This window comes from Candoia aspera, chromosome 1 (genome assembly GCF_035149785.1).
Source record: "Candoia aspera isolate rCanAsp1 chromosome 1, rCanAsp1.hap2, whole genome shotgun sequence".
Classification (NCBI taxonomy): domain Eukaryota; kingdom Metazoa; phylum Chordata; class Lepidosauria; order Squamata; family Boidae; genus Candoia; species Candoia aspera.
Genome location: NC_086153.1, coordinates 163,100,319 through 163,125,314, shown reverse-complemented (window position 1 = coordinate 163,125,314; position 24,996 = coordinate 163,100,319). Strand labels below are relative to the sequence as shown.

Sequence of the window (24,996 nt, the reverse complement as noted above, 5' to 3'; positions counted from 1 at the left end):
CGTCTCTGCTGGTAGGAAGAGGGGAGTATTTTCTTTTTTCTGCATGATCTCTTCTTTGGGCCAAACAGGTTTCTGTGACCAACTTCCTCTCTGCTTGTGGCACTGGGGTCTTGGAGGGTGATGTATGCAAATGTATGCAGCCGTGTATGGCCATTTCATTTCCTCCTCCTTCCACGCTGAGGAAACCTGTCAACTGGTCCAAGAATGCAGCAGTGTGGGCAGTATTGTGCATGCCTTCCAATGCCCCTATAACATGCCTGCTCTGCCAGGGGAACTGGTTACAGTTTAGTTTCTGCATGAGGGTCAAGGGGCTTTTGTGACCAATAAGCCCTTACATGGCATAGGTCCCGGTTATTTGAGGGACCGCCTATCGCCTGTGGTATCTGCCTGTCCGATATGAGCCGACGGGGTTGGCCTGTCCCAGCTCCCTAATATCAACCCACGTCATCTTTCAGGCCCCAGGAAGTGCGCCTTCTCTGTCACAGGGCCTGAGATTTGGGTGGCTTCCATGCTAATGGTGCCATACAGGGCCTTAACGACCTGGCAGTTCTCCTTGGCCTTGGGGCAGGGTAGCTGGATCCCCCTGTGAAGTACAGTATATCCATTAATGCTTTCAGTGTTGTTGGCTGGATTATTATTATTATTATTATTATTATTAGTTCTCTATTTATCTTGGGGGTTTTTTAATCTCCTTATTAATATTGTATTTTATTCTGTTTGTTTGTTTATTTATTTATTTATTAAATTTTTCTGCCGCCCATCTTGCTTACAATGGCTCTGGGTGACTTACAAATAATAAAAATGGCAAATCAGTAAAACAATTAAATATAAATACATGAAAATACAAATACAAGATATAAAATATAAACATAGAATATAAAATATAAAATTCAAGATGGGAAGCTTTTAATCCTGGCACCTTCACGGGGGCCAACCACCCCCATGAATAGCTGTCCCCCCTCCTATCCCAGGCCAGGTGGCATAACCATGTTTTCATTCCCTTCTGAAAGGCTGGGAGAATGGGGGCCTGTCTTACCCCCAGGGGATAGCTTGTTCCAAAGGGTGGGTGCCATGGCAGAGAAGGCCCTCCCCCTGGATCCTGCCAATCAGCAATCCGTCATGGTCAGGGTCCGTAACACGCCCTCCCTGCCTGACTGGGTGGGATGGTTCAATGTAACGGGGGTGAAGCAGTCCCTCAGGTAACCTGGCCCCATTCCATGTAGGGCTTTAAAGGTGATGACCAACACCTTGAATTGGGCCCAGAAGCAAACCGGCACTCAAAGCAACTTGTGCAGCAAAGGTGTTATATGTGCCCTTCCAGGGGCTCCTAAAACTGCTCGTGCAGCTGCATTTTGCACCAGCTGTAGCTTCTGGAAACTCTTCAAGTGTAGCCCCATGTAGAGTGCATTGCAGTAGTCTATGCAGGAGATGACCAGGCCATGAGTTACTGTGCGGAGGGACTCCTGATCCAGGAAGGGACATAGCTGGCACACAACATGAAGTTGTGCAAAGGCTTCCCTGGCCACAGCTGCCACCTGCTCTTTGAGCAGGAGCCGTGAGTCCAGGAGAACCCCCAGGTTCCACACTGGATCTGTCTGGGGCAGTGCAACCCCATCCAGAACCGGATACCTGGGAGCTCCCAAACCACAGCCATTCCGTCTTGCCAGGGTTCAGCTGAAGCCTGTTGTTCCCCATCCAAACCTTCACAGCCTTCAGGCACTGCGAAAGGGTGGCAACAGCATCATCTATGTCACCCGGGATGGAGATGTATAATTGAGTATCATCAGCATATTGATGATACCTCACCCCATGGCAACGGATGATCTCATCCAGCGGTTTCAGGTAGATGTTAAGAAGGAGCAGAGAGAGTACTGAACCCTGCGGCACCCCACAAAGGAGGGCCCGGGGCCAGGATTTCTCTCTCTCTATCAACACTGATTGGGACCAGCCCTGGAAGAAGGAGGTGAACCAACGCAACACTACACTACCCACCCCCAACTCCCTGAGCTGACCCAAAAGGATACCATGGTCAATGGTATCGAAAGCCACTGAGAGGTCATGAAGAGCCAGGATGAATGCACTGCCCCCATCCAGCCCTCACCAGAGATCATCCATAAGCTTGACCAAAGCTGTTTCCATCCCATATCCAGGCCTGAAACCTGACTCAAAGGGGTCCAGATAATCCGTTTCATCCAGGATCCTCTGGACCTGCAATGCTACCACTTTCTCAATCCAGTCTCCCACTTTCTAAAAAGGGATGGTGAGAGACTGGATGAAAATTGTCCAGAATGGTAGGGTCCAGTGATGGTTTCTTGAGGAGGGGGTGCACCAGCACCTCTTTAAAGGCTGCCAGAAACACTCCCTCCCCCAAGGATGAATTGACCATCACCTGGACCCACCCACACATCACCTCCTGAGCTGCCTTCACCAGCCAGGAGGGACAGGGATCTAGTTGGCAAGTGATAGCATTTATAGACCCAAGAACCCTTTCCACTTCCTCAGGCCCAACAGGATCAAACTGTTCCCAGATAACTGAGTGAGTACTCTCCCCAGGCATCTTCCCAGGCCCTGCCCTGCACCTGGCATCCAATTTGGAACAAATCCGAGCAATTTTATCCTCCAGATGCCAAGAAAACTCCTCAGCACAGGCCTATAGATGGGTTTCTAGATCCACCTTCCCTAAAAGAGATCGGGTGATCCTAAACAGGGCCATCAGGCGGCATTCTGTGGATGCAATAAGAGCAGAGAAATACTGACATTTCGCCTCTCTTACCTCCACAAGGTAGGCCTTAACAGCCACTCCAGCTTGTGTTTGGTTGAGTTCAGTCCTTGTCTTTCTCCAGCAGCACTCTAGATGTCTCTTGATCCTCTTCAGAACCCTCAGCTCCTCTGTAAACCATGGAGAATGTCGGACTTGATTGACCAAGAGGGCGTGATCCAGTCCACGGCCCTGGCTGCCTCCCTATTCCAGGCAGCAGCCAGGGCCTCTGCTGGACTATGCAGCAGATCCTCAGGTATAACCCCCAGCTTCCTCTGAAACCCTGCTGGGTCCATCAGTCACCAGGAGTAGACCGATCGAATTGGTCCTGCCTCCCTGTGGAGGGAGCAGCATAGGAGAATCTCAAGGTCACCAGGGTGTGATATGACCATGACAAAGGGGACAGATGTAACTCGCCCCTCAGATAACATTGCCATTGCTCCAACAAGAAAACTAAATCCAGTGTGAGGCCACTGCCTCGAGTCGGGTCCCGAATAATCTGAGATAGGCCCATGGCCACCATGGTGGCTGTGAACTCCTGAGCTACCTCTGAGGCATGCCCCAGGTATGGCAGGTTGAAGTCCCCCAGAACCATGAGTCTGGGGAACTCCAGTTCCAGCCCTGAGACAGCCTCCAGCAGCTCAGGCAGGGAGGTAGCTATGCAGCAGGGAGGCTGGTACAATAGCAACAATCCCAACTGTTCTTGGGAACCCAACTTCAAAAACAGGGTCTCACAACCAGCCACTTGCAGAGCAGTGCACCTGAGGGCCAACAGAGACTCCTGGATGACAACAGCCACCCCTCCTCCCCTGCCCTGGGGTCTCAGCTGGTGCCATACCATGAACCCAGCCAGGCACATTTCTGAAAGGGGTACCCCCCACCCTTCAGGGCCCAGGCAGGTCTCGGTAATACATGCCAGATCTTTATTCTGTTTATGTTTATTCTGCAGATTCAGTTTATGTAGAGAGCCACTCAAGAATTATTCTGGCATCGGGCAGCACCTATATCAAGTGAATCAAATTAAATTAAAACAATTAAATATGTTTCACCCTTACTACCCTAAGGTAATCCTTAATACAGGTTCTTAACTGTTCTTAGCCAGATTCACTCCTCATATCTTTTCAGAGGTATTCTAGGAACCTCCGCAATGATGGTTTCATCTCTGAAAACAGGGAGCTCTCTAGGACACACATGCATAGACAGTTCACATGGGAAGAATCCAATTCAAGGCTGACATCATTTGTTCATTCTCACTAGCGACTAAGGCCCCTGAACTTAGAACCAGAGCTTCAGAAATTTCCCCAAGTTCCTCCAGGTCTTTCAAGTGTCTGGGGAGGACCAGCCAAATAGGTCCCATCTCCCTCTGGTGGGAGGAAGCCACAGAAAACTCCAAGGCTAAGAGAATCTGTCCTTGACAAGGGACTAATGCTACATTTCTGAATTCTAGATGGTATTCAAGCAGCAATCCCATCCGACCTGCATGGCCCACCTTTACAGATAGGATCTTATGTCTAGTTATTTGTGGAACAGCTCCCTGGAAGCCACCAGAGTCTCTGGCTGCACACACATCCTGCCCTGGAATATCAACTGACGACTCAGCCTTAAACCCAGGTGGGCACATTTCCAATTTTTTTCTTTAAGAAAGAATAGAATTGATAACTAGGTACAACAAAGGAATACATAAATTTGCACTTGGGACTATTGCATAAAACATGATATTGCTTTTCTAAAAACTACTTAAAATTACTCTTTTTAGGTAAAGCAAAACAGACCAAAAATACTAAACAGAAACAGAAAGTCAAAGAGGAGGAAAAATAGTAAAAGGCAAAGGAAACAAGGGCCCCAAAAGAAAAAGTCAGTAAAAACAATACAAAGCTTTTTGCTTTTAATCATTTCCAGACTATTCTTCCCTATCAGCATCTACATTTTATGTATCTATAGATCATTACAATTCAGCTCCTCAACAAGATCTTAAACTTAGACAATCTGGCATCATGTTGTCAGATTTTGCCAATGTGTCAAAATAAAGCCATTTCAAAGGCTGAGAAAACAGCTTTTCATATTTTTTTTCTGTTGGATCAATGTAAAACAGCACAGGTTTTGTACAGCATGGGAGGGGCTGTAAACCCAACTGCAGGGGTCAGGTTCAGATCATCTTTAGATGTTCCTGGGGGTGGCTGGAAGGTAAATCTCTGCAGCAGGCTGGTAAAGAAGAGGACGAGCTCCATTTTGGCAAGGTTCTCACCTGCACATGCTCTCCAACCTGGAAGGAGGCATAAGTAACAAAAAAAAAAAAAGTGTGATTGGTTTCTTGAACATGTTCACATGGCTTCCCAATGTCCTATGGCCATGGAGAGGTCAGCACACTGAAAAGCAATGGCAGAGCATAGATACAGAATGAAATTAAAAGGCAGTAAAGGAATGCAGATGGATTATTTTTCTATTAGATGGCAGCAGATGTTCTAAATGTGAAAATAATGTCAAAAAGACATAAAATTAATGCCCAACAAATAGAGTAATGCCCCCCTTTTAAATATGTAGGCATCACCTTTCATTAGTTCTTTATATAGGGAACACATGCGGGCAATATCCTCAAGTTGTTTGATTCCAGAGGACGGCAGTTAAAATATTGTAGGGTAAGGTGATAGCCCAGATGTTGATGGAACTGAGATCTGGATGGGGTGAGGAGGTTGATTCTCAGTTAGACATAGCCCAGAATAACTTCATTGGGATGATTTTAGGCCTCCCTAGAGCACCCCTTCTGTACATCTAATTCTCTGCTCTTTGCGGGGAACTTAGTTCTCAGACACAGAATACATTAGAGATAGGCTTCTTGAAAAGGATGCTAATAAACATGCTGCTGGGGTACAATGGCATCAAGATGAAAATATATCCTGGTACCATTATTACGAAACCTCTGAAGCCTCTCCCAGAATCTGATTAGTATTATCAGTGCCCCACTGAGAAAGGCCTTTACGTCCCATTGGCTGCAGACTATGGCTTTGGCTTAGCTTGAAGAGAGATTTCATAAGTGCCCTGTTGAACAGCGTCTCTGTCCCTGTGCTGTCAGTCAAGGGGAGGACATTACTGGCTCTGTCCTCCACTGCCCAGTTTACATTGAAATCAGGGCCAAACTACTGATTGTAGGTGAACTCAAGGGCTTGGACCACAAAATGACTGAATTAGATTCTTGCAGATGTGTTTCAAAAAATTAGTAATCAGGTTGCTACTTTTGCTTTGTTCTCATTTACACTTAAAAGAAATTTTTAACTTTTTAAATTGTAACCCTGGTTTTATCTTGATTTATTTTATTTTATTTTATTTTGCTTTCTTGTATTTTATGCTCTGCTCCATTGTTGTGACCTAAACATAATTCTTTTTACTTATAGAGTCAAGCTAAGAATACCGAAAGCCTGCATCCTCCTGAAGGCCAGAGTCAGCCAGGAAGGCTGCAAGACAAGATTCATCCTGGATTGCCAAAATGCAGATGTGGTGAGGCCAACACAGCAGGAATAACAGAAACTCAGGCACAGAGTTGATGGGTCTCCAGAGTTTGGAAACAACAGACTAATCAGTCAATGAGTGGTGGGTTTTTTTGTTTTTTGTTTAATTGTATGGCATAGCATTTTGGTGATCAAGCTGCTTTTCTTGCTGGGAAATCCTTGTGAGGTCCAGCAGCCAGATGTGTAGATTGTTTAGCTGTGAAAAGTCACATTCCCCTGGGTGCACCTTGAGGAGGCTAGTCTACATTGCACTGAGTTGGGCTGAGAGAAAGTGACTGGCCCAAGGTCACCCAGCCGGCTTTCATGGCTAAGGTGGGACTAGAACTCACAGACTCCTGGTTTCTAGCCCAGCGCCTTAACCACTAGAACAAACTGGCTGACTTCAATGAGTGGTGAAGTCTGGCCACAAATGTTGCCCATTAGGTTTAAACTCTGTAAAATTAAGGCCTATGAAATTGAGCTTTTATCATTTGTTTTCTTTTCAAGTAAGGTGTGAAGGCTTGCCTATTAATGGATGCATGCTCACACAGCAGAGAATCTTACCTGCAGAGAAAGGCAGGAATGCAGCGTTTTTTGCAAATTTTCCCTCAGAGTCAAGAAAATGCTCAGGGTAGAATTCATGAGGTTTCTCCCACTGAGATTCATCATGGAGCACAGATGTCAGCAATGGAGCAATGTGCATGCCCTAAACAACGAAAGGGAAAAAACTGTATGAAAAGGAGTATGTCCATTTAAGAGATTACTATATAAATTATATAATTTATTACAGTGAGTTTTTAAGAGTGTTATTGAGAAGTCAATAGTGGGCCTGGAGAAACACTCAAATTCAAAAATAAAAAAATAAAAAATATTACAACTACATTTTTAAAGGGGTATTGCAAATCCAGATATACTGCTATAAATACAGGGCCTAGAGAAATGGACAGGTTCAAAAAGTTGAAACATGAGGCATATTAATAGAATATCAGCTGGACCCCTGCTCAATAGCTATTAAACTGCATTTTGTTACCAAGAAAATTCTACTTTACATTGTCCAAGAAAGACTAGATCTTGCATAATGCAGTGATTTCAGACTGATCACCTTGGGAATGAAGAAGCCTTTGAAAGTTATGTCCCTGGTGGTTGCATGTGGCACATTGGTTGGAACAATGTCAGCAAACCTGTGAACTTCACGAATCACTGCATCAGTGTAAGGCATTCGGGCCCGGTGGTCTGTCCTTGGCTGTAGATCTCCGATTACCTTTGCAATTTCTTCTTGGACCTTCCCTGGGAGAACAAAACAGTATTATGTATCACCCCTTCAAATAGTCCCTCATGCATTGGTCACTTTATGAACTACAGTAATGGCTGTACATGTGGCTGCCTTGAAGACCACTTGGTGGTTTCAACTGGTCCAGAATGTGGCAGCAGGGGCAGTGGTTTCCATGCCTCATTGTGCCCACATGAGCCCACCAGAGTAGCTGTAGTAGGCTTCTTAGTGCCATTCATATGCTGGTGAGATTGGGCAAGTAGGCTCACTTGGGGTCCATTTATGTCATCTAGTGGGACTCCAGGAAGAGTGCCGTCCCTCTGGAAAGATCCCACCCCCCCAGAGATACAGTTTTCTGCCACTCTGACGAAGTTCAGAAAACTACTGGAAACCAGGTTATTCTCCCGGCCTTGCGGTAGGTTGAGTTTGGAGACCTTGGTTGGGTGGCTTTTGGTTTTTGTTTGTCTTCAGGCCATTGATGAGTCTTTTTTTGCTTTTGCTTTTGCTTTTTTTCTTTTCTTTTTTGTCCTGTTTTTTTTTATCTGTAAGCTACCCAGAACCACCAGGTCTCAAGTAGCCCCAAAATTGCTGACTAAAAACAAAATAATAAATATTTGGAGAACTGGTGCTAAAGTCTGAAGGAACTTGGTCACACATTAGAGAAACAAAACAAATTAATATTTGAGGGAAATATTACAAAGATACAGAAAATATAATTAGTATAATTTTCAAATATAAAATTCAATGGAGTATTTAACTTGCTTAAGTACATACAGAATATTTCATCGGCAGTATTAGAAGATAAGCCCATGAAGCCAAGTATGCTTGTAGTGCATATCTGGTGGTACAAATCTGTGATCTCCTGTGGGGTACTTGTAAGATTTTTTGGGGGGGGGGTTAAATATTTTTTCCCCCACCTTTATTATTTTTATAAATAACTCAAGGCAGGGAACATGCCTAATACTCCTTCCTCCTCCTATTTCCCCCACAACAACAGTCCTGTGAGGTGAGTTGGGCTGAGAAAAGGTCACTGGCCCAAGGTCACCCAGCCGGCTTTCATGCCTAAGGCGGGACTAGAACTCACCGTCTCCTGATTGCTAGCCGGGAGCCGTACCCACTAGGCCAAACTGGCTCTCACATGCTAGAACGTTTTTCTCTTCTTTCTCCTTCTTTTATGAATATTTCCATCCAGCGAAGAGATGAACGAATGATTGACTATCAGCTTACAGCTTCAACCCACAGAGAGAATGAAATGTAAAGTGGAGCACAGGGAGATGTGTCAAAGTCTGATCACAACAGAAATACAGTACTCTTCACAGACAGTCACTTCCCTCTTGCCTCATATTAGTGGGTATAGGGCAACTCCTGCTGCCCCCGGTTTTATTTGTTATTAATTTAATTTCTTCAAAGTTTTGCAAGTTTTTCTGTTATTTCCAATTTTGGATATAGCAGTTTTTTTCTCTTTCTTTTTTGCTGTTATCATCCTCCTTTTCTTCCCTTTTCTGACGTGATATGTCAGAGGTTTCCCTGGTTTGTTTGCATTTCCAAAATATTTTATCTCCTTTTTGAAATGATCTGCCCATGTCACTGAGCAAATCTGCACTTCTGTGAGAGATGGCGCGAGAGCCATAGAGATCCAGCACATGGGAATTCCTGAGTACACTTGGTGTCTTGCCGAAAGAAACATACCTTCTCTTGGTGTTGGATTTCTTGATCTCCAAACATTGGTCAAGGCCACGATATCCATATTCTGAAGAACCTTTCCTGGAAGTTGTCCTCCTTCCTTTCCCTCTAGGATGATGTGCCTAGATCAGATCTCGCACTTTATCCATGTCTCCTAGGATAATCATTTTCTTCTCTCAAATTAACATCCGGAAGAAGCCTCCATAGAATTGTTCCTTATCTGTCTTTGGAGTCTAAATGGATGCCAGTGTTAACATCTTACCTTCTTTTCTTAAGTTTGAGATCAAAGTTCTTCCTTCTTTAACTTTTAATTTTTTAGTACTTCCCAGGAAGGTGATTTAAGATAAATTACTATTCTGTTTTTCTTTCTATTTCCTGATGTTGTATATTGCTGGCCTAGTTTTTTTTTTTCAACAAATTGACATTGACAAAGTTTTGTTTTCTGTGTGTTTCTTGCAGTCAAACAGGATTGGCTTTCAATGTTTTGAGTTTATTAAAATTCACTTTCATTTATGAAGTAAGTTACTCTGTATACATTTACTGAGATCAATGATGTCTTGTCTATTTTGAGGGGAAATTATTCTTGCTTCATCTCTTTTCCCTTCATTCAAGTATCATTGACACCAAAAATCTTTGTTCTCTCATTTTTATATTTTTGGTTGCAAGCCAATCACAAGAAAGTCCTTACTTACTCTGAATTTCTGGGTGCTTCATCATTAGGAGGATGGCCCAGAGCAGACTGTTTGCAGATGTTTCTGTACCAGCACCAAATAGGTCACTTATAAGAGCTTTAAGGTTTTCATTATGGAAATATTTGCCATTTGTCATCTTCATATTCTCCTGAAGTGTATAAAGAAATTTCTAGTAAGGAAACTCAACCTACTCATGTAACCAATATTCTCAAAGGCTAAGAGGACGCTTCATGGGTGAGTACTATCCCCCCCACCCCCAAGAGGTTAGACTTGCCCACCCCTACTGGATTTCTATAAGGGAAACTCTAAGAAACAGTCCAGGCGTAGCTTTAGTAGCTGCAGATTCTGAAATAAAGTAATGAGGAGGAAATGTCTAGAAACTGCTAGAAACTCGTTTCCTTCTACATTTCTGAAGGAAGGTTCTTAACCAACCTGCAGGAAGTTTATATGGAGCCACGTTTTAAAAATATGTAAAATAATCATCAATAATTCCAGGCATGTATAAAATAATCCATTACCTCTCTTTGCCGAACAAGAAATGAATCAATAAAACTCCTCCTGTCATTTTCATCAAGATCTTTGAGACGTTCTATGAAGGTGGTCTGTATGAAATCATGCAACTCCTTTCTGTTATTCATTACTGTTTTATGAGAACCCAAAAGCAACCCCAGCATGGAAAATACATTATATATCTGAAAAAATGATGGAAAAAAAAACCATAAAAGCAATCAGTCTAAGCAACCGAATGCAAGCCCTAGTCAAGGAAACTATTGAGCACAGTTAGAGTTGCAGAGTATTCTCCAAAGATTAAAAAGATGGAAAAGGTATTTTCCGTGAAGGCTCCCACCCCTCCAACCTGAGTGCATTCACGAGAAATGTACAAGGAAGGGAGAGGAAGTGATGAAGCATGCATCATGGAGTCATGATGCTCAGAAGGGATCTGCATGCTCCCACGTGATGTTTCCATGCAACTCCTGTATGTAAGGGTGGACTTTGGATCCTGATAGCATCATGTTCATGTTGCCTTTTGGATGGGATCTTGCTGAGGATGCCCATGAGAAGCAACATGCTTTGCTTTGCTTTGCAATAAAGCTTGAATGCCACACATTCTGCTGTGTTTTTTTCATGACATTCTTTTCAAATGAAAACTTAGCTTACCAACACAACAGGAGTTGCTGAAAGCTGGACGTTTTCCCTCATTAGCTTTAGTAGTCTTAGAAATGTGGCATCTTCATAGTCATAGCATGTGATGGTTGCCTTATTCTACAAAAACACAGACTCACCAGCCAGGGCTAAGGATATCTGGTTTATTGAGAATAGAATGCAGACACTGAGAAAGATGGGAATGAGCACATGGCGTGCGAGGTAGCCGGTAAATACCTGCGGTGCGGACCTGATCCTTCCCCACCCCCCATTGTCCCAAAGTCCTGCCTGACGGCGATTCCGGAGTCTCGATGGGCGATCAGGGGGATTAGTGCTGATTACCTCTGTCCTCTTCCTGTGTCCGGAGCAGGTGTGTCCCCCATGGTAATGCAGAGATGTCAGGGAGATAGGATGATGGCTTCCCGGGTCAGGGCAAAGGTATGGCTCCTTTGTCCCTTATCTGCATTGTCCCTTAGTGCTTATAGGATTAGCACTGATTCCTTCCTCCCCTCTTCCCTTCACCGGGAAGGCATGTTCCCTGTTGTGATGTATGTATACATCGCAACGGGGGACATGACATACTGCCTCCCCCAAAAAAACTTCAAGGCGCTGATTTGGACGGATACGCTGCATGGAAGTGTGCGACTAGCCTTTGCGCTGAGACATCCCGGGCATGCACCCACTCAGGGTGGGGGAAATGTCTCCAGCGGACCAGGTACTGAAGGGTGCCCCATAGCCTTCGGGAATCTAGAACCTCCTTTATTTCAAAGTGCTGCTGCCCATTGATCATGATGGGAAGAGGCGGGGGGGTTGTTATGCCACTTTGAGGAGGTAGCCAGTTTCAGTAAGGCAGAATGGAACACCGGGTGTATGCGTTTCAAGTTGTGTGGCAATTCTAACTTAAAAGTTACCGGGTTGATTATTTCCACGATTGGAAAAGGGCCAATGAACTTGGGGGCTAACTTCTTTGAGGGCTGCGGAGACTTAATGAATTTAGTGGAGAGGTAGACCTTATCTCCCACTTTGAAGTCTGGCTGCGCAGCCCTGTGGTTGTCCGCATAATGCTTGTAGGTTGCTTGGGCTTCGGAGAGAGCCAGCTGAATGATTGGCCAAACGTTGGCTAGCTGAGCAGCCCAGTCATCTGGGGAACAAGGCGAGGTAGCTGGCTGTGGCAACTCCAGGATCAGGACGAAGTCTCGTCCATAGACTACCTGGAAGGGGGTGTGGCCCGTGCTCTGGTGCACTGCATTGTTGTATGCCACCTCAGTGAAGGGGAGTAAGTCTACCCAATCGTCTTGCTGGTAGCTTATGAAGGAGCGCAAAAATTGCTCCAGGGTGGAGTTAAGGATTTCCGTAGAGCCGTCCGTGTGGGGGTGCCAAGCAGTGGACAGTGCCTGCTTGGTGCCAATCAACTTCAAAAATGCTTTCCAGAATTGTGAAGTAAATTGTGTACCCCTATCTGTGACCAAGCGGGAGGGGGTACTGTGTAATTTGTAAATGTGATTTAAAAAGAGGCGTGCCAGCTGTTGAGCGGAGGGAATGGAGGCGCATGGAATAAAATGGGCCTGTTTTGAAAAGTAGTCCTTAACCACCCAGATGACCGTTTTCTGCTGGCTGGGTGGCAAGTCTATGATGAAATCCATCGAGATTTCCTCCCAAGGGCGGGAGGGGCTTGCCATCAGCTGCAATAGTCCCTGGGGCTTACCCGCTTTTCGCTTGGCCATAGCACATGTAGGGCAAGCAGCGACATAATCTTTTACATCCCTCCTAAGTGTGGGCCACCAGAATTGTCGCCTCACCAGATGTAGCGTTTTTACAAAGCCAAAGTGCCCTGCCATTTTGTCATCGTGAGAACGTCTCAGAACCTATGCTCGCAATTGCTCTGGCACATACAGGCTATTTTGTTTCCAGGCCAAATCACTTTCAAAAGAAATATTGTTTTTGTTGGTCTGCAACCATGTATCCGTTTTTAAGGCTTGTACGAACTGCTGTTGCAATTGCGATGAAATTGACATGCGTCTCCCTCCCCTTGCAGGCAGTTGTGCTGGAGTACGCTGCGTTCCAGTTTGGCTGCACGTGACAGCTTGGCAACCCAGCTGTGTGTCGGTCCACACCGTACCTATAATATCTGATGCCTGACTGGCATCCTGGGGCCGCCTAGAGAGAGCGTCAGCTAAGATGTTCTTTTTTCCTGGTATGAACTTCAGCTGAAAATTAAAGCGGCTGAAAAATTGAGCCCAGCAAACCTGCTTGGGGCTGAGGCGTTTCAGGGTGCTGAGCACTTCCAGGTTTTTGTGGTCCGTCCAGACCTCAAAGGGGCAAGTGGCCCCTTCCAGGAGGTGTCGCCATGCCTCTAAGGCAGCTTTGACGGCAAAAGCCTCTTTCTCCCATACATGCCATCTCCGTTCTGTTTCAGAGGACTTGCGGGAGAGGTAAGCGCAGGGCTTCAGCTGATCATTTGGATCCCGCTGAAGTAAGAGCGCCCCAATTGAGAAATCGGAGGCATCTACTTGGACTACAAAGGGCTTGGTGGGGTCGGGGTGTTGTAGAACCAGTTCGGCTGTGAACAGGCTTTTGAGATGATCAAAAGCCCTTTGGCATTCAGGTGTCCAGTTAAGTAGCGCTCCCGGGTTTCTTGCCTTGCGCGTGTCTCCCAAAGCCTTGATGCGGAGTAAATTAGTTAGGGGCAAAACGATTTCCACTAGTCCCTTGATGAACCCCCTGTAAAAATTAGAAAATCCCAGAAAACTTTGTAGTTGCCTCCTAGTGCGCGGGTGCTCCCACGCCAGGATGGCCTGGACTTTCCCAGGGTCCATTTCAATGCCCCTCTCAGAGATTCTGTAACCCAGGTAATCTAGCTGAGATTTATGAAACTCACATTTAGAAAGCTTGGCAAATAGCTCGGCTTTGCGGAGTTTCCTGAGCACCTGCTTAACCAAGTGCTCGTGCTCCTCTTCAATCTCAGAATATATCAATACATCGTCTAAGTACACAAGGACCCCCTTGAACAAGTGTTCGTGCAAGTCCTCGTTAATCAATTGCATAAATACCCCTGGTGCCCCTGCCAAACCAAACGGTAACACTTTATATTGGAATGATCCCAGTGGGCAATTGAAAGCCGTCTTCCACTCATCCCCCTCCCGTATGCGTATGTGGAAATAGGCTTCTCGCAAGTCCAGTTTAGAGAATATTTTCCCCTTTGCCAGATGTGCTAATATGTCTTTGATTAGGGGCAAGGGATATTTGTTCGATATGGAAACCGAATTCAATCCGCGGTAGTCCGTACAGAGTCTTAATGTCCCATCCTTTTTTTCTCTGAACAACACTGGGACTCCAACTGACGAGTTTGCGGGCTCGATGAAGCCTCGTGCTAAGTTCTTGTCCACAAACTCCCGCAATGCTGCCAGTTCTTTCTGGGTCATTGCGTAGATTTTTGGCTTTGGCAATGGTGTGTTGGGGACCAGTTCTATCGCACAGTCGGTCTTTCTGTGGGGTGGGAGTTTGTCTGCTTCGTTCTCCCCGAACACATCTGCAAACTCAGCGTACCTGTCGGGCAAGCCTTCCAGGGCTGCTGCAGCCAGATGGGTGGTTGTAGACGCCACCCTCCCCACCACAGCACGGGGAATTCGGTCCCCTGTAGATGCTTGGTAGAAGCCTTCTGCAAATGTGATCGTCCTGGTTTCCCAATTTATGTATGGGTTCCTTCGTACCAGCCACGGAATGCCTAAGATGATTAAAGGGTGGCCCACTGGTGCCACAACAAATTTCAGTCTCTCCCGGTGGCTGCCTAACTGCAGCGCCAATTCTTCGGTAAATTGGGTGACGGGGTCCCCTCCTGCTGCCAAACCGTCCAATTGCATGAAAACTATGTGGTGCTGAAGTGGAAAGCAGCAGAGATTTAAATTGGCAACCATGTCCGGGTGCATTAGGCACCTAGAACAGCCCGAGTCTATTAGGGCCCAGACTTCAACCGACTTCTCGGTGGACCTTAACTTAACTTTTATGTACAGGGTGGGACAGTTGGCACTCACCCAGATGTTGCTGCGCCCATTCTCCTCCTCCACCTGTCCTCTGGCGCTTCTCAGGGCAGGTGGCTGGCGTTTCCCGCCAGTTCTTCCTGGTTGTTTTCCTCCTCTTCACTGGAGTAGGGTAGTTCTTTAGCTCCGATCTCTCCCCTGGCCGCTGGCATCTTTTTTGGGCCCCACAGGTGGTTTGCCCAGCGTTTTTCCTGGCCTGTCAACTACCTTTGTTTTCGGGCATGCCGCCGCTTTGTGGTCCTCTTTCCTGCATCGAAGGCACTGCCCCTTGGCGAACCGTCGCTCCCTCTCCTCTCTTTGAAGCGTTCAATTAGAATAGACTGCGACCAGTCCCACACCTTTCCAGCCAGTGCTTTAAATTCCATGGCATAATCTGCTACCGATCTTTGCCCTTGGCTGATTCCCCTTAGGAATCTCTTCGCTCTTTCTTTTTCTAAGGTTTCTCTGAAGTGTAGATCTAGTGCCCAGAGGAACTCATCGAATTCATAGAGCTCAGGGGCTTCTGCCTGGCATAGCTGCACATACCAGTCAGCCACCCTTCCTTTAAGTTTGTTAGCAATGGCATTAATTTTGCCCTTTTCAGAGCGGAAATATGGCCCAAAATCTTCCATGTAGTTCTTGGCATTTGTTAGGAAGAAGGATAATGTTGCTGGATCCCCGTCAAATTTGACCCCGAAGTCTTTCACCCCTGCTCCTGGTGGGCTCCAAGCCACATCTGGTTGTCTGGACATACCTCGGGCTGCTGGGGTTCTCCAGTCTTGGTGTGGGGATTCCCCAAGCTGGGCTCCGTACGACGTTGCCTCAGTTTCATGCCGGCTCCAGCCACTTCCCAGCAGTCGCGTCTCCAGGGGGGTGGGGGAAGATGACCTCCTGGCGGATTCCGCGAGGTGAACTCTGCCCGGCGCTGCATCAGCCTCCTGCCATCTCCTTCCTCTCCCTGGCTGTCGCATCTCAAGGGTGAGAGGGGGGGTGATGAACTTCTGGTACCTGGTGTAATGGTTGCCTACTCCAATACACTCAGTCTCACAAGCCCGAGCTTTAAGATAACTGATTTATTAAAGGAATAGTGTGCAGATACAGACAAAGCTGAGAATAAACCAAAAGCGTGCGAAATACAATTCAAATACTGTTGCTTCAGTCCAACTCCGCCCCGTGCCTCAACGTAGCAACCACCCCATCCCAGATGTCAACCATCGTCATACACCGGCCTGGGAAAGTAACCTTGAATAGAGTCACCAACCCAAACATGCATTCCAGAGATTACAGCCTCGCAGGGCTGGAAATTTCCAACAGGGAAACACGGATTAGAAGAGTGACATGTGAAACGTTACGATGTATACAGGACATTGAAATGGAGAACATGACACCTGGTTCCACTTCGCCCCTTCCTTGGGATTCCCATGCCACCGACCATCACAGGAACAGCTGTTCAATTGACTCCAGCCTCGCCTCCATTATACTCAGCCGCTCAGCTGTCTGGGAGCCTTCCCTGGTTCATCCGATCTGGCACCTTCCCTCGGCTCCTTCGACCGTCGAGGACAGCAGGTCCCACGGCTTCCTAGATGCCCCGAGTGTCCCTGGCAGGGATTCCGGCATTTCATCCAGGGTGACCCACTCACCCTGTGACTCTCTGGTGGCTTCAGGTGTCCTGCTCCTTCCGGGCTCCTCCTCCTCTGAGCTTGATCCGGAACCCTCCTGGATCTCATACCGTCTGGGAATAGGGTTCTTACCGATCGCCCGTGCCGTGGAGTCGGGTGCCCCATCGCCGCTCCTCTGGTAGCCACCTCTTCATGGGTTGGGTCTTTCCATTGCCAGCTGTGATCCCTCACAGATGAAATCTGGAATGGTGCTAGCGGAATTTTTTTTTCCGATTCCCGTCTTTATGTGATGGTTGCCTTATTCTACAAAAACACAGACTCACCAGCCAGGGCTAAGGATATCTGGTTTATTGAGAATAGAATGCAGACATGGAGAAAGATGGGAATGAGCATATGGTGTGCGAGGTAGCCAGTAAATACCCGCGGTGCAGACCCGATCCTTCCCCACCCCCCATGGTCCCAAAGTCCTGTCCGACGGCGAATCCGGGGTCCCAATGGGCGATCAGGGGGCGATTCCGGAGTCTCGATGGGCGATCAGGGGGATTAGTGCTGATTACCTCTGTCGTCTTCCTGTGTCCGGAGCAGGTGTGTCCCCGTGGTAATGCAGAGATGTCAGGGAGATAGGATGATGGCTTCCCAGGTCAGGGCAAAGGTATGGCTCCTTGTCCCTTATCTGCATTGTCCCTTAGTGCTTATAGGATTAGCACTGATTCCTTCCTCCCCTCTTCCCTTCACCGGGAAGGCATGTTCCCCGTTGTGATATATGTATACATCACAACGGGGAACATGACATAGCGCTTCCCAAATAGAATAGAAACTATGATGTTGGAAACAGCAGCCGTCATAATTGTTGTGACTCCAAATGATTTTCCTGGGCAACAAATAAATCAAAACAGAAGTGTGAACGAAACCAGGATTAAGTCTTCTCTTCAACACATTTTGACTGAAAGTCAGCTTATACAGTATAAAGGGCGTCTTTATCACAGAAACCTAGAGCTCAACTTTAGCATGTGTAATGAAGCAGAGGGATTTGATGCATGCCACGGAATATCAGAAGAGATTGCATTTTGAGTCTTCTATACTAAAATAAATAGATTGCTTTAAAGTCCCTTTCTGGCATCTTGGCGAAAACTAATGCATGCTCTCCTCAGTGTTAATAGGGACTACTGCATGTGGCATGAGGGCAAGTAAAGCTTGGAATCTCTTTAACCCCTTCTCTGTATCCCTATAAAGCAATATGCACAAGCCTTGATTGACCAAAGCCATAATGGACATGGAGGTAACTGTTTATGGAACATTGGTGATGGCCAAGCAATATGGAATCCGTGACTTGGAATGAAAGAGAAGTAAATTTTAAACCGCTTGAACTAATGAATAAAGGGAAGGAAGGAAAGAAAATTAGATCTATTATATGGGAGGTAGTTATAATAGATCTGAATGCAGATACTTATGGCGGTATCAAACCAGTAGTTACCAACAGGCAGGACAGAGTGATTATGACAAGACTGTGCAGGTGCTTCCCACTCTCAAATCTGTGAACAGAACAGCCAAAACAGCATTCATCTCAGAAGGCTGGAAAGTGCTAGAATTCAAGCCCTGGAATGCAGACACCCACAGTATATATACTGTGACTCCTGTGTAGTGGGAGTAAACTAGATATTGCTTTTTTTCCCAATGATCTCATGCCTCTCTTTACTGCAACTGGCTTACCAGAAAGCAAATAGGTTGATCAGTTGGTAGGTATGTAGGAATGCTCCACAAATGGCAACTCATTTGTCAGTAAGACAAAGAAGCTTTAATTTTCTAGATCACTGTTATATCAGAGGGCATCTCTTTTTTCTTCCTCCTCATGTCAATGAATGGTCAGTTTTATCCATATCATTTCTGGGTTCCAAAAATGCAGAGAACCGTAAATGCCAACGATTATCGCTCTGTGTATCGCTCTGCTGCTATCCCATGGTTATCCAGATTTTTCCAAGCACTGTGTGCTAGGCAGATATGACACTGGAGGGCCTTAGGGACCACGATTGTGGAAAATATGGGACTCCTTCTCCTGCTCTATTGGCTACCTGTGAGGTGTGCTGCTGAATAAGTGCACCAACTGCAGTTTGAGCGATATGATTGTGCTAACGATAACGGGGGATTCCAGATGGACAATGGAAAGGTAATAGTTTCGTAGGAGAACTTCGGTAAAATATGTATCCCTTAATAAATGTGGATTATGTCTTTTTGTTCTCTGGGAAACTGCAATATGATTATCATTGGCCAAGAGCAGGGAGGAGCAGTAACTCCAACACCTTTTCACGCTCAGATGGAGGGCTTGCAGCCCTAACTCCTCCCTGTATTGGGGATCTAGAGGATTCTGAACAGAAAATCAAGCCTAGAACTGTTATTCACAAGGGATCGTTGGACTACTGTACTGTAAATGAACTTTTCAAGTCACATGGAATCCATTTGACACCCAGACATCACATTTCTGTAAATATAGTTAGCATAAATTGGACAAGGAAGCATATTTATAGGAAGAAAAGGATGGGTTGGAGAATTGTTGGAGAGAAGGTACTCCAGAAGCACTCCTTCTTCCCTTGATACAAACTGAGGAATTTGTTTCCCGGTCTGTGTTTGTCCTGGCAGATGCTCCGGTAGAGCATTGGGAGGAAATGCCAACCCACCTGCATAAGTCTCAATCGTCTTTGCTAAGACGCCACACTCTTCAATGATTTTGTCCTCAATGGTCCTCCTGCCCATCCCGTAGTCCCGTAACGTGGCTAATGTGAACCGTCGCATCACTTTCCAGTTCTCACCATGAGCAAAAACAATCCCTGAAGAGAAAAGATAGAGAAAAGGGGTCAGATGGAGATGTGTAATTTTACCAAGAAATGTCCATGATTTTGCATATAATTTTGGTAGACGTTCATCTGAGTATTTTTAGAAAACCAGGAATGAATGATGTACAAAGCAGTTTGTTTCTATATGATCTTTATGCCAAACATTTTTGTACTTCTTTCCAGGAGCCCAGAATTTTGTGGATATTTACTGAGCAAGTGGCTGTAAAGACCTGAGTTTTTTGGTTTTGTTTTTATTGATGCCTCGATGGATTCTGAGTAAGTCCTGCAGTCCCCCATTTAAAATTCCCAGGTCCCTCTTGCAAGGAGAGGGGGGAGGAGATGACCCTGATTGGGATCATCTGTGCCCTGTGACTAACCTGCCTTTTTCCATTAAAACCTGGAAGAGAGGCTGCTTAGACAAGCTAGCTCTTCTTCTTTCTTCTTGTAGCTGTAAGATAAGAAACACCTATTCTGACCCCAGTTGGATAATTATTCCCACCTTTGTGGTAAGGAGTGACCCAATACCTGCTGCACTTAACAGTGTAGCTCATCCTCACTAATAGGTAAGCTTCCCTTGCTGAGGCCTAAACTGAGCTACTCCAGGGGCAGTTTGAAGGGGTCTAAAACTTGCCCAATGAAAACAACCACTTTGTCAGTCGATTCCAAGGAATTGCCTTCTCGCCACTACTTTGGAACTCCTCAGTGGGAGGAATCTCTCTGATGCTGTAAGTATTGGGAATTCATTAATCAATGTGTATTGATGCTGATTATTCTGGTATCTTTCCCGGGGCATACTCTCTTCAGTATCCAATGTGAGGAGAGCAAGCTTCCAGCTGGATGGGAATGATTAACTCAAATGGAAATATAAGGCATTTGCAATAGCCTTGTAGCTGGTTCACACCAGCCTGTTGTAACCCGCATCAGAACATTCCCATGACAACCCATGAATCTGTCGCCAGGATGCCAGAGAAGGACGTCTTCTTCCTGGCATTTGGCACCCTAAGTTGCCACTCCTTCTCACTAAGACAGTTGTTTTCTTTGAAGATAGTAGATATCAGAAGGGTAGGAAGGAACCCAAGACCTATAACATATGAATAGGTATGCCTGCATCATTTCCCCCCTTTTCTGAAATGTATAAATATCAGTGCAATTCGTTTGTTTGCAGGGGTGTCTCTCTAAAACTAATGCATACTCTCCTCAGTGTCAAGAGGGACTGCTGCATGTGGCATGAGGGCAAGTAAGGCTTGGAATCTGTTTAACCCCTTCTCTGTATTCCTATAAAGCAATATGTGTAAGCCTTGATTGACCAAAGCCATAGTGGACATGGAGGTAAATATTTATGGACCACTTGTGATGACCAAGCGATATGGAAGTCTGTGGCTCGGAATGGAAGAGAAGTAAATTTTAAGGAGCTTGAACTAATAATGAAAAGGAAGGAAACTAGATCTATTAAATGGGAGGAGGTTATAATAGATCTGAATGGAGATACTTATGGTGGTATCAAACCAGTAGTTACCAACAGGCAGGACAGAGTGATTATGACAAGACTGTGCAGGTTCTTCCCATTCTCAGATATGTGAACAGAACAGCCAAAATAGCATTCAGAGTTTGGCAAAGAACATCCATGCTTGTTAGTTGCCAGGCTTTACCTGTATCATTGTTCTGTAAAGCCTCTTCAGATCCATCCTGTGCAGATTTCCCAAAATGGGTATGGTCCTGGGTCCCGGGGGAAGATTTGCGGAGCTGTTATTCCAGTGACTGCCCTTTTTCAAAAGGGATGTAATTGCAAGAAGACATAGTAATAGTGTTAAAACAAGTCCAATCCAATCCATTTCTTTTTAGCAGTTTTTAGTAATAATTACGATTAATCCTGCAAACTGAAGCGTTACAAGCATCTATTTCAAAGCATTGCATTAGGCATTGCCTGACCACTCTTTCTCCTGAATCATCAGACCACTCTATATGAGAGAGGACTCTGTTTTCTCTCTCCTCCCCAGGATTTTGATCTGTTTTTGCATACCCGTGGGGTCTATGGAAACGTTGCAAACTGTCTTGTACTTGAGAACTGATCTGTTTATCTAAAGCTACAGCTTATCAACAAATATTTTCTTTTTTTAATAGTAATTTTATTAACCATTATAATTACAACAGTAAAAAGTTAAACAAACTAAAAAAGACAGAAGAATAGAAAGAAAGAATAGAAAGTGCAGAAAAGAAAGGAAAAAGGAAAAATAGAAATAGAAGTAGGAAAAAGAAGAAAAGTAAGAATATAGTGAAGAAAAAGAAAAGATTACATATATATATAAAGATTACATATAGATATATAGATATATATATACACACACACAGAGAGACACATAACCATATACTGGGAAGGCACAATAGAGTGCCAAGAAAATGTCTGTGAAAATGGCATCCCCCAAGGAGTCAGAAAATGACTCGGGGACCTTTCTTCTTTCTTCTTTTCATACATAACCATACAGAAGTCACCTTCCACCTTCATCACAACTAGTATAAACAGCTTCAGCAACTTATCACCTCCTCTTACAGGGCAACAAATGGTCTCTTCTTCCCATATCTGATCTCTTATCGATAAACTAATCCGTAAAGCATTGTCATTTCAGTCCTGGTGTCAGCAAAGTCAGTTAAGGGTTAGCAGAGTTGACAACATATTTACTTTAACCTTGAAATAAACCAGCTTTGTATTCCTTCCTTTCAATTCTAACAATCTTAGTCTTTAGTCCATTCAAATAATGTCCTAGAAATTGATTTCTTTTCACTTTTCCTTTGTCCCTTCTCACAAGATTCTTCAAAGATTCTTCAAAGATTCTTCAAACAAGCCTCCTTTGTAAATCCAATATAGGAAAATTGTCTAGATCACTCTCTTGGTTTATTGTTTGTATATGCCATGTAATTACTGAAAACCTCAGCCGGTTTCCTTTGCCTGTCCAGTGTAGCATCTTTTTCCATGTCATTCCTGTCACCTGTCACCTGTACATTCGTTTTCAGCTCAGCTCGATCTTGTCAGGGAGAGCTTGTTCCTCTTCCATAAAAACTTTTGGAGACAGTCTCTCCCTAAAGGCAGATGTCACTGTTGACGCTGTTAGAACCAGCTGCTGAGTCCATGGTTCAAAAATACCCGTCAATATGCTCAACGTTAGAACAGTTTGCTTCGTTCTGTAATTGTCAGTTGAGTTTCTGTGTTCTTCTCCTTTAATTGTAATCTTTAGTTCCCTCTCATTCCCTCTAGTGTCCAATTTTTAAAGCTTTATCTTATAATGTTTTTTTTAATTCAAAACAAAAGCATTTTACCATGGAAAGGATTCATTATAATTAATTCCAAAACCTTATTTCAAATTTATCTGGACCCTTAGTCCATTTGTAACTTTCTAAAAAAAAAGTTTTGATCACCTTTTTACTGTTTATTCCTTAATTTTTTTTAAAGTACTTAAATCTGTAGTTAGAACTTTTGCTAAGGATTGAAGGAAACTTACCTGGTTCTGTCAAACTTGTTGATCCAAAATTTTCTAATAGCTGAAAAGCAGTTAGCAAGCAATTTCTGAAAATGATTAGAAAAGGAAGTATGAGAACCCAGTGTCCTTAAAGGGACTGACTGTTTGGTTCTCCAGACTTTTCTTTTGAGTTTTATATGTCCGTATGTCCTATCATTTTGTCTTTTGGTTTGCTTTGGCTTGGCTTTTTGTAAGCCACCCAGAGCTGTGATAGTTTGGGGTGGCCTGTAAAATTTGTGAATAAATAAACTCATTCGGATCACTGTGATTGGTAACCTCTCTCAGCTCTTGAGTATAACACACAACCTCAAATTGACCCATTTTCTTAAATTTCTTGCATGTAAGACATTCCGTCTGGATAAGTTGAATACATCATTTCCCAGACCAAGTACATCTGGAACCCTTCACTGTATTGACCCAAATCTCCTTGCTCATGGTTTTCTTTTACTTTGATTTTGATTTTTCCCTTAGAAGTCCTTTAGCAACCCCATTACAGGTAGTCCTCAACTTACAAATATTCATTCATTCATCTCTTGCATACCGACACACACCACCATGCACCCTCCCTGACCATGGATGGGATTGAATGGAACATCAGTCTTGCCCAAGACAGAGGGAGAGACATTCTTCTCTGCTTCAACAGCTAAGGTGAAAGCTTGAAAAGTTTGCTATGCCTATGTCTTCAAAGAGGGTGCATAACTGGGGTGGGCACTGATTTCAGCAGTTCCATAAATATGAAGCTCCCTGGGAATGCGTGGCTAACATATGAGCCCAGGAATGGTTGCAGCTTTAAGAAGGTGACCGTAAGTGTGTTCCATATGCCTTTGCCCACTTCAGAGCTCTTTTTCAGCTTCCAGTCCCAAGTGTATCACATCCATACAGCATTATCTTCCTGGAAAGAACTACACATTGCATTTACAAAAGCTTCCAATCAACTTGGAGGTTTTCACCCAATGGGCAGTCCAAAACCCCCTGCCTATCAGCCAGGTGGACATTAATGTCATTCTTTCCATTTTTGCAGAATGGAATAGTTATGAGACTGAGTACTTTCAGAGGCAGGCTCCCTTTAGTTCCCTCAGGACCTCCTGGAAAATCAGTCCATTCTCATCCTTGTATCTGTAGTTTACTCAGGAAAACCCAGTTATTTCGCTCTCTGGTTGTTAAGGGTTTCCCTCTTGTTCCCAATCCTTCATTCTGCGCCCTGGCTTTGACTGGCACAATGCCAGCTCTACTGAAAACGAGAGAGGTTCTGTAACCCCAAGATCAGGGAACTCTGCCCCAGATCAGTGGTGAGCAACAATATTCACCTGAGGGGCACTTTGCCTCTTGGCAGACCTCTGAGGTCCACATACCAGCAGTGCCTGAGCAAAAGCTAGATCGTGTTACTTCCTTTCTTTGACTGATTCCCACACATTCACCAATACGTTTCGAAATGCCTCATACCTAGGAGTTCTCATTAATAGTTATTGCACCCTTGCAATTCTACACGTGAGGAGGTAGAATGGGATGGACCTTTGCCCCATGCTTGCTGTGTTTATGGTCCCTCTGGCTGTACAGAAGGAGTCTGTGGGCACGTGAAGCCCTGTTGCAGTCACCCTCTGGCAAAGTAGGTTGCGAGATTATGAAACCTACTTATGCTCCCCTCCCTCCTCGTGTTTAGACATGACTCAGAGTAATGAGAAATGAAGAGTACTATATATCCATTAAACCTTTTATACAAATATACAGCTTTTTGTCTCTATGTACGCATGTATTCTTACCCAGAACCCAGGAATATGATTATTTCATAAATTGAAATTTTCTCTTAATTAGCTTTTTCCTCTATTACGCCTTCTGCAAGTACAAAGAAAAACTAGAGAAGAATACAATGAACCAAAACAAAGATTTACACAGTAAAATTAGCTAAAAATTCAAAAGGATGTTAATATAAGTCTGCAATTTGAAAATGTGTGTCAGTATGAATATGTCATTATTTAAAAGGGGTTATTATGCA

General features: G+C 44.7%; 1 protein-coding gene across 1 annotated transcript; it reads right to left on the bottom strand.

Annotated features, from left to right (window-relative positions):
• Nucleotides 1-4,492: 4,492 nt before the first annotated feature.
• On the bottom strand, nt 4,493-21,593 carry LOC134496091 (cytochrome P450 2C15-like). The gene is made up of 9 exons (XM_063301881.1): nt 21,131-21,593; nt 19,336-19,485; nt 17,413-17,534; nt 11,044-11,148; nt 10,404-10,577; nt 9,886-10,033; nt 7,343-7,527; nt 6,805-6,946; nt 4,493-5,021 (listed from the first exon to the last, which is right to left on the bottom strand). The coding sequence occupies exons 1-9, from the start codon at nt 21,321-21,323 to the stop codon at nt 4,837-4,839; spliced, it is 1,404 nt and encodes a 467-aa protein (XP_063157951.1). The 5' UTR covers nt 21,324-21,593; the 3' UTR covers nt 4,493-4,836.
• Between the last annotated feature and the right edge of the window lie 3,403 nt (nt 21,594-24,996).